This window comes from Solanum verrucosum, unplaced genomic scaffold, assembly GCF_900185275.1.
Source record: "Solanum verrucosum unplaced genomic scaffold, falcon-dt-bn FXZP01000253.1, whole genome shotgun sequence".
NCBI lineage: Eukaryota > Viridiplantae > Streptophyta > Magnoliopsida > Solanales > Solanaceae > Solanum > Solanum verrucosum.
The window spans coordinates 3956383-3966747 of NW_026019984.1; the positions used below are offsets into that span (position 1 = coordinate 3956383).

A 10365-nucleotide genomic window follows, 5' to 3' on the forward strand; every position below is an offset into this window, starting at 1 on the left:
CTAATTGGTCGTACAATCCTAACCTACAATGACAACATAATTTTTGGGCATGTGTAATCTAACTCATATTTGTTTTGTACTAAATAATTTTCTCAAAATTGTATATGCTCATGAAATATTATGTAAAGTAACTAAAATCATAATGTAATTCTCTACTCAAAAATCTGATTTGCAAAATTGAACTGCACTGAGCCTATGCTCAATTTCTGTATTCAAAATCAAGTCTTCACTTTCATGAGCATCTAGTTCTCCTTGCAAAATTACTTTTCAAAATAATTATAATATGAATCAGTAAAAAAAATATAACTCAACTTAAAATCAATCTTTTTTTAAAAAATTAATCCCAAAACATAAACTAAATTTGAAGATATTGAAGAGAAGGTTTGAGATTGAAACCCAACATTAATTTCAAATAATATAAGACTTTGAGTGGGACTTTGCAAGCCTAGAAAGTTTTTTTTTCAAATTAATCAGCTAAATACAAATTATTTCTCACCTAAAAATTAAAAAAAAAAAACACTTTTCAAAATAAATTAATTTTAAAAATTCGATCACATACTAATAAATTTGTCATACTTAGTATAGTTGGGATCAACTTATTTTTAGGTTATTTTTAATTTTTAAGCATTCACTTTTGGTCAAAAAAATTTAAAAATAAATAAAATATCTAAAGTAAAACATCCTTTTTTATAACCTTTTAATTTATAAATTACTTTTTATAAGCTCGTTGGAACCAATTCAAAATATATTTATTTTTAGAAGGGTTTTTGGTCAGTAGTATACTTGCACACACAACACCATAATTTTGTAAGGTTTTTATGTAATATTGCAATAAACAATTGTGGTGTTTTTCTCTTACAATATATGTTGAATTTGTTAAACCCCAGCGAAACACAAAGCCAGAGATGAACACCCAGCAGCCATACCACCAGCCGGCTACACTAGAAGAAGTGCGTACTCTTTGGATTGGCGATTTACCATACTGGGCTGACGAGTCCTATCTCCATAGTTGGTTTGCTCACACTGCCGAGGTCTCTCTCTCTTTTTTTTTTGTTTTTCCCCAATTTTTTTACTGTACTGGTGTTGTTTTTATATTTATTATGAATTTTCGTTTGAATATGTTTATCTGGGTATTCTTGATTTTCGCTTAAGTAGTCAAAAAACCAAGTCTTGGGGATGGTTAATGAAATAGTTAATGTGTTTCTTTGAATTTTTGAAGAATCTTGACAATTGATGTGGAACTGTAATGAATGGTGAAATTTGTGGTAGTTCTTTAGTAGTGTTAGTGGAGAATAGCATATTAGAAAAGGAAAAAATAAGATTGAGGCTTTGAGTCCTCCTTCCATGATATGATTGGTATTGTGATGTTTGAGAAATTAAAAGGTTGGTTGGTGGTGTAAAAGGGCGGCCTTTGATTTGTGTGTGTGGAAAGAACATAAGTGGAAAATTTGAGAAGGACTAACTCTTTTTTGTACAAGTTGGTGCTTTTTGTGAGAAGCTAGTGAAATATAGAACACTTATAGTGATGGGATTAAAAGTTTAGAATGACATGGTTAGATGAGAACTGCTCCCTTATCAGTAACTAAGGGCAAAATAGGCGTGCTTCACAGGGCTAGTGTGATTCAACTTCAAAGAAGTATGTGCTTTTTCGGATAAGGTGCAAATTAAGGCGAGGCTGAACTGCTTGCATCTTCATGGTATGTAGCCTTAGTCTATCAACAAAGAAAGAGGGGTAAAGAAATAAGACATCACCTTTGATGTTGGGAAATTTTCTGGTGTAATGACATAAGTGGTTCTTAGAAAAAATATACTGTTTAAGCCGAAAGGACAATACCTGCCTTTTTTACATCTTCTTGTTAGAAATTCTGTAAGATATCTCTAGTCTGACTTATTCAAGAGTTTCGACAACTAAGCTATCAATTTTTCTGGTTATGTCGAGTCCTCCTTCCATGCTTTGATTGGTATTGCGATGTTTGAGAAATTAAAAGGTTGGTTGGTGGTGTAAAAGGGTGGCCTTTGATTTGTGCGCTTGGAAAGAACATAAGTGGAAAATTTGAGAAGGACTAACTCGTTTTCGTACAAGTTGGTGCTTTTCGTGACTAGTGAGAAGCTGGTGAAATGTAGAACACCTAGTGACGGGATTAAAAGTTTAGAATGTGATGGTTAGCATGAGAGCTATCCCATGTCTGAGAACTGCTCCTTTATGAATAACTAAGGGTAAGATAGGTGTGCTTCACAGGGTTAGTGTGATTCGACTTCAAAGAAGTTTGTGCTTTTTTAGGATAAGGTGCAAATTAAGGTGAGGCTGAAGTGCTTGCATCTTCATGGTATGTAGCCTTAGCCTAGGAACAAAGAAAGAGGGGTAAAGGAATAAGACATCACCTTTGATGTAATGAAATTTTCTGGTGTAATGACATAAGTGGTTCTAAGAATAGATACTGTTTTTAGCCAATACCTGGTTTTTAGATCTTCTTATCAGAAATTCTGAAAAAAACTCTAGTCTGACCTATTAAGAGTTTCGATAGCTATCAATTTTTCTGGTTATGTTGAGGTTTTATCAAGGAGCTCTTGACATGTCAGTAGGAAAAAAATATGAGAAAGAGGGATACGTAAAAAAATATTCCCCGCACTATTGTATGGATCATTTTAAGGCCAGGAACATACAGGCTTTCAAAGGAGTTGAGAAGCATTTCCACAAATGAAAATATGTACTGCTTTTTTGTATATATTCTCAAGTATAGATGGTTGGATAACCTTTGTGGATAACAATTCATTTTTATAGCTAGAGCATTCTTACTCTGTGGTTTTCCTATTTATTATTGCAGCTATAGGTTAGGTTAAAGTTAAATTCATGAATGGTAGAATAAGTGGGCTAAGCTGATAATTTTGCTTCCAACAAGTACTACTTGTCCCCTACCAATACATGTGCCAAGCAACTCTACCTATCAAGGAATAGGAAGATTAAAAGGTATATGTTGATTCCATTGGAAATTGAACCTTATTCGCGGAGCACAACACTCTTTTTAGCTAGAACATTTTTACACTAGGGGTTTCCTATTTGTCGTTGTAGATGTAGGTTAGGTTAAAGTTACCCTGGTGTATGGTAGGATAAATGGGGTGTTAATTTTGCTTCCATCAAGTACTTGTTGCCCCCTCCCCCCACCCATGCAAGCATCAGGTAACTCTACCTATCAAGACATAGGACGATTAAAAGATATTTTATTCTTTTTGTTGGGAATTGAACCTTGGTCTCCTATATTTTCTTCCAACTCCATTGACTACTAGGTCATACTCTTGAGTGCGTCACGAGTATTTGTTACTTGGGATAAGGTCGAAATTTTCCAATCAACATGTGAAATGATCTACAGATGCCCATGTCCTCTATTAATAGTTCGGATCAAAACTACCCCTGGCATTATACAAGTAGCTTCGTTTTGCCCTTATTTACTAATGGAAAACCATTTGAACTAATTAGCATTAAAATTTTCCACTTGTCAATAAGTAGACTAAATTAAACCCAACCCGTGTCACCTCTCCACCATTTCCAAAGCCATCTTCTTCACTACAGATACGACCAAAGACCACCATCGCATCTCCACCTTCTCAACAACAGAGAACACCCCATCCTCCACTTCCACCCACTCACCCACAAGGGACCTCCTAATAAATAACCACATGTCATCTCCGCCATCCTGCTTCTCAAACCACCACCACAGCAACACCATGACAACCTCAATTCCAATTTCCCAGCCTGAAGCAGCAGTGTTCGGCCATAAAGATCTGTTACTAGCTAGAAATTTCCCTTCATTTCATCTGAAATCTCCAAAACAGTTTCTTATTTGTTTCTGGTCTTATAACATAAATCAACTTGGAGTTGCAAATTGAAAATGGGGTCGTCTTTAGTTTCCGGCAGAGCAAGTGACAACACGTGTTCTGAGGCACTTACAGAATTGATTTTGGCTATCCAAGAACTGGAAAAAACTGAATCTTGTAGGCTGGGTTTTCTACATTCTGGTAATTTTCCTTTCTGTGTTCTGTTTTGCTTGAATCGATGGCAGTGATACATTTGAAAAGTCTCTATCGGATTTAAGCTTCTCCTGTGCATTATGTTGAAAAGGGAGATGGTGGTCCGAGGGAATAGAGATGAAAATATCCAAATCTATGAAAATCTATGATCTGGGTATTGAAGATTTGAGAATTTTGGAGATGGGGTTGAATCTTTTTCTGAATTTTTGTTCTGGAATTAGAAAAAAAGAAGTGGAGCTGGACGGTGCTGGGCATCTGGAAAAACTGAATCTTGTTGCATTTCTTTGATCTTTTTCTTTTCTAGTGTCTTTCTTCTTTTTAATGTGAGGTCTTCCTAAGGTCTAGCAGTGAAGGGACGAAGGAGGTCAAAAATGGAGTGTTGCAGTGCTGGTCGTCTGTGTTATAATGGTAGAAATAAGGCGTTTGTCAAAAGGTGTGAAAGAATTCTAAGGGGTTTTCATGGCTGAATTTGGAGGAAGGCTGGTGGAGCTACGATGGAGCTTACAATTGCATGGTGTTTCAATGGAGGAAGAAGATGAAGAAGGTTCGGGAGATGATTTGGACATGCGGAGAATTTTGGTGCGATTCAGTCCAATTAAAGATTAATTAGTTCAATTAGTTTACCGTTAGTCAATAAGGGTAAAGTTAAGCCACTATATGATGGCATGGGTATGTGGACCATTTCACATAATTTAGGGGGCAACTTTGTATCTTTGGGGGAGGGGGACATTATAAAATACTAGTTCACTTTCTTAAAAGGAAAAGTTATACCTAATTATTGTAGTTAAAAGTTTGGTAAGTCCATCTTTTGCGCTCTGTAATATCAACTACTTAAGCTGTTTTACGTAATGCGTAAATGACTCCACATTACTATCACAAGCTTCTCCTTTTCTTTGACAATCATGTGCACATTTACTTTGATTCAAATATCATAGTTCATCATGCTACTATAATGAAAAGTTTCAATTATAATTGTATGCTTATTCAAATTTAATGTCATGGTAATGACCAATTTGATCCCTCCAGGTGCTCTCAATAAAAGTTATCCGCAACAAAATCACTGGACAACCTGAGGGCTATGGATTTGTGGAGTTTGGTGCACATGCAGTTGCTGAGCGGATTTTGCAGTCGTATAATGGAACTCAAATACCGGGGACAGAGCTAACTTTTAGGTTAAATTGGGCATCATTTGGGATTGGAGAGCGTCGTGATGCTGGGCCAGAGCATTCTATTTTTGTTGGAGATCTAGCTCCTGATGTAACAGATTATCTATTGCAAGAGACTTTTCGTACTCACTACCCGTCAGTTAGAGGAGCGAAGGTTGTTACTGATCCGAATACTGGCCGCTCAAAGGGATATGGTTTTGTTAAATTTGCTGATGAGACAGAACGAAACCGTGCCATGACGGAAATGAATGGGATGTATTGCTCAACTAGGCCGATGCGCATCAGTGCAGCAACACCAAAAAAGTCCAATACTATCCAACAACAATATGCAGTACCAAAAGGTAATTCAGAACTGCAATTTAGTGTGTAATAGGATTTATTAATATTTAAATCCAGCAATAAAGTAGTGCTATATGATTGTGGAAATGACTTTACGTATACACACACACAAAAAATGTTATTACTGTTTAGGGGAGGGGATAGTACATACTGGATTCTATTCCTGATCAACTGGCTAAGCATGAGGTACTCATACCCACCTCGAGTCCGTATGACTTTGCAATATGAATATTGTTCTTTTTTAATAACCGAGAAATCCCTGAGGGCCAGTGGATAATAGGTCCTCCCCTTTATGGATTACATTTCTTAACTTAAACCCATAAAATTCTAAGAAAGTCTATTAAGTATCATCCTTGTCTACAAATTTTCAGATTAAGCAACATAACAAGTAAATACAAACATTTGTACTTTATAATACTTCACCTTTTCTTCCAGCATCTTTGTTTCCTTTCTCCTAACCATTACCCATAAAATACTTGCTGGAACAGTTACCCATATCTTTTTAGTTTTTTTCCTGCTGATGCACCTTCGATAACTTAATAGAATAATAATTATCTAGAAAGGACATCAGATGTATTGGTGGACACTCAAGTCGTTCCTTGGAAGATTTGTGTAGCATATGTAGATGCATTGATCTTTCGATTTTATTTATGTTCCTCAGTACACTAAACACTGAATTTTGGTTTTGATGCAGCAGTATATCCGCCTGCCGTTTATACTCCAACAGTGCAGACTATTCCTGTAGATAATGACTTGACTAATACAACAGTGAGTTAGTAACTTGGAATGTGTCCCTCATATTTCAACTTCTCTTCTGATGTTTTTTGCTTAACTGCAGGTTTATGTTGGAAATCTGGATCCTAACTTAACTGAAGAGGAACTAAGACAAGTATTTTTGCAATTTGGTGAAATTGTTTATGTTAAGATCCCTGCTTCCAAGGGCTGTGGTTTTGTGCAGTTTTCTGCGAGGTATCTGTCTTCATGAAGCTTTCACCTTTATAACAAAAGGGGGGGGGATAAGTGTATTGGTCTGCGGAAGTTGATGTAATAGTTGCCTATCACAGTTGATTGTACGTCTTCCTTAAGATAACTTCTCCAGTCACTAAAAAGAGTTACGGAACAACGAGAAAATGTGAGGGATCGTGAATATGACAAAAGCGTAGAGATATTGATCCTTTGACTCTTTCATAGCATTTATTTCTGAGTGTTCAAGTTTTTTCCCTTCATCTTCATTATACAGGCCATCTGCTGAAGAAGCAATCCAGAGAATGCAGGGTGCTGTGGTTGGTCAACAAATTGTTCGTGTTTCCTGGGGTAGGAGTCCGACAGCTAAGCAGGTGAAAATTATCCTATAAATTTTCATTGTTAGCTTTATTCTTTAGAATCTTAGGAAGATTTTATTCATGTTATGGAATTGTTGCATGAGTCTGATGATAAAAAGGTGAAAATAATCCTGTATATTTTTTTTGTTAGCTACAGAGTTGTCTTTAGGATCTTAGGAAGGTGTCTTAGGAATGTCACAAAGACGTTTTGAAGGACTTGATAAAAACGAAAGATGTTTTGTAGGAAGTAGTTCTATCCAGAAAATTAAGAGTTCGCCTTCGTACTTCTCATTTTTGGTGTAAAGAAGAACTTGTACGAGATATAGTTCCCTGTTAGACATCATTGGATTGCTATAAGAGGAACAAGGATGTATACTTGTGCATGTTTTGAACTTGTAAATATGGTTTGCAGCATAGCCTGTGTTGAAGATTCATAATATTGTTACCTTTATCAAAAAAGGAGAGGTTATCTATGTCATGAAATTGTTTTAATGGTAGTAACCATCTTGATTCACAAGCCATTTAAAACGAAATTGAGAAGTCTTTCAGGCAATGAACATCTAGTTAAGGTAAGCAGTGATTGCAACAGGCTTTGAAAAAGCAGTCCATTTAAGAGAAAAGTTCAATAATTACCACAAATATTAATAAAATCTTGTGTGCTATATATGGAACTATACATTATAGATGTTTGTGTTATGCGTGTACATTATAGAAGTAAACTATTGCTCAGCATGCTGGTATGAACTGTAGATCTGAATTGCTTGTATTCCATGAGTTATTAATTGTCTAACATCTGAAAAATATGGTGCTGTCTTGTAGGACGCTGGTCTATGGGGTCAGCCTGCTGATCCGAGTCAATGGAATGCTTATTATGGCTATGGACAAGGTTATGATGCCTATGCTTATGGAGCCACCCAGGATCCTTCACTATATGCATATGGTGCATATGCTGGTTATACGCAATACCCTCAACAGGCAAGATTTTGCTTATTTTTCTTATTCAGGCCAATTCCTTACTGTGCAATTATTGATTATGATGAGAAGCTAAATGATGAATCTACTTCGTGAGCTTATCTGCCAATTTTTTTGGCATTCTGGAATAGCTGATAAGATCATTGCAGTCAATAAAATAGTTGCAACTATCTTGGTCATAAACTTCAAGTTTTATGCATCATATTAAATACTTTATTTCATAGTCTGTCACTCCTCAGAGCTGTGTCGGGCAGTTCCAGAATATTGCTTCCCTTTGGTCTAGGCTTCCTCATTTTGCTGAACAGAGTGATAGCAATTACCCGGAAGCAAGGCATCTCAGTTAATAGAGCTCCTTGTTATATACAGACGAATTTTTCAAGGCTGCTCTGCATAGAATCTGAAAAATGGGATTTTATTGAGAAATCCATGTCTTTCTTCAGTTCTTTTTAATGATTTTTGTCTAAAATGTTCATGGATCTGCATAGAATCAAGAAAATGTGATTTTATTTAGGAATCCGTGTTACACAATTACTTCATATGCTTTATCTGAAGTATTTAGGGAAGTTGCAACTTCTTCTAATCTCTCATCGTCTTCATAACTTCTGCTCTGGCTGGTTCTTGATATTTTTCCCCCTCTTTTGACTTCTTTTTAAATTTTTTTTGCTTGCGAATGTTAAGGCTGGTCTATCTTAGACTAGTTCCACAACTAAGAGCCTGATCAGGGACTATTGCATCCCCATTCTGGCATCCCCCAGGGCACATGCATGCTTACACAGACATGCATGCACAAACAAAACTGATCTTTTTGAAGGGGTGGAAAGTGTCTTGCACGTATTCCTCCTCAGGAACATTCTCTTCCCTGAAGTTTGATGTCTCTTTCATTAACAAACATTATGTTAGTAGTTGACGATAATTCATTGGTGCATTCACAGGCTGTACATGTGATGATTACACTGTCAACTTTCTTGTCCTTTCTTGATAACCTGTTTCTGGAAATATTATTTGTATCATCTCTTTTAACTGGGTCATATTTGAATGAAATATTTTGTAGTATGTATTTATCTTCTGACGATACATAGTCAATCCTTCTGGTGTAGGCTGAAGGTGCTCAGGATTTGGCTTCCATGACTGGTGCTCCTCCAGTTATTGAACAACAAAGAGAGGAGCAGCATGATCCTTTGGCTGTGCCAGACGTTGACCGGTAAACATTGCATTTGCAGCTTCTTTTTGTGTACTTATATCTCGTTAGGTGCTTTGTTAGACTTTGTGCGTGAAGAAAAAATTCTTCTCTGTCCTCCCACCTGCTTTTAACGCTCAATGTTTTCCGATCTAATGATAATTGTTTCTTACGACAGGCTAAATAATGCTTACCTTGCTGTCCATGCAAGCACAATCTTGGGCCGGCCATTGTGGCAGAGGACATCATCGTTTCCACAAGTATAGAGTGCACCGTTACAGAGATACTGTACCTGTTTGAATTAAGTTCTTGTAGTGTATGTTTATTGGTAACAAAGACTTGGCCAGCCTTCAAAATGCATGCTGCATTTCAGTCTAACATGCTTAATGCTACTTTCTGAATTCTTCCTCCAAAATTTCCCTTTCTGATTTCTTCGTTTTCCTGTGTAATTATAGCCTTAGTTCTCTCAGGGAGTTGGGTGTCTTTCAGTTATTACCTGCCATAGGCTACCTTGCCTTCAGTACTACTTTTCTCAAGAACTAAGAGATCTATATTTGTATGCCTGTGGATGACTAATTAACATGGAGGTGTGGTGGAAGAGTATTTTATGCAAAAAGAGATGCATATGTACAAATGTTTTGTCCTGTGCTACATTTATGAGGGTAGTTGATCATTTACTATTGATAATAATTACCATATGCCAAAAATACTACACAAAAAAAATTCTTCCTTGGTTTGATTCTATATTTGATTAGTACTTAGCTGTTACGACTAGGCCGCGATAGGATACCTGACGACCTGCTACTGATACGTGAACTCTCTAAGTTAAGATGTGCAACAATTATGATTTGAAGGATAAAATTGTCTCAAACTCTATGAAAGATTAAAGTGTGAGAGTTGATGTAAAACACAAGTCTGTTTAAACTATTCCAAAGTATACAAGTTACGGAGCTATTAAGATCTGAAAAATAAAATATGAGACAGTTTTGATAATGGTAAAAGTACCAATGGGTCGTTCAGTAGCTGGTTAGGTTTATGCAGGTGTTAATAATGCAGGTATTAGTTATTCTATCTCTATTATGTATACGATAATACTCGAATTTCCTCATATTAATTATTTGGATTTCTAGATTGCAAACCAAAAGTCGCATTAATATTATACGAGTAACTTACTTTCTTACTAGCTACCTGATGTTGTATAACTTATACAAAAATTAACATATAGATAAGTAACCTCTTTTCTAGCTACCAAACGACCCTTAAGTCTACTAAGTAATAGTCGTCATTGATCTAAATCTACTAGGGACACTGGTGTGACATAATTGTGATGAAGAGTCAGCATTACATACACTACACTGCATAT

General features: G+C 36.1%; 1 protein-coding gene across 2 annotated transcripts; it reads left to right on the forward strand.

Moving 5' to 3' along the window:
- Positions 1-867: 867 nt before the first annotated feature.
- LOC125818201 (polyadenylate-binding protein RBP47B') lies at positions 868-9638 on the forward strand. 2 transcript variants are annotated; one of them, XM_049497745.1, is made up of 8 exons: positions 868-1031; positions 5053-5533; positions 6226-6299; positions 6370-6500; positions 6772-6868; positions 7673-7828; positions 8923-9026; positions 9181-9638. In XM_049497745.1, exons 1-8 carry the CDS (start codon positions 906-908, stop codon positions 9266-9268), a joined length of 1257 nt encoding a protein of 418 aa, XP_049353702.1. In that variant the 5' UTR covers positions 868-905; the 3' UTR covers positions 9269-9638. The 2 variants fall into 2 exon arrangements, with proteins under 2 accessions (XP_049353702.1, XP_049353703.1); XM_049497746.1 differs by having other exon boundaries at positions 6229-6299.
- The last annotated feature ends 727 nt before the right edge of the window (positions 9639-10365 follow it).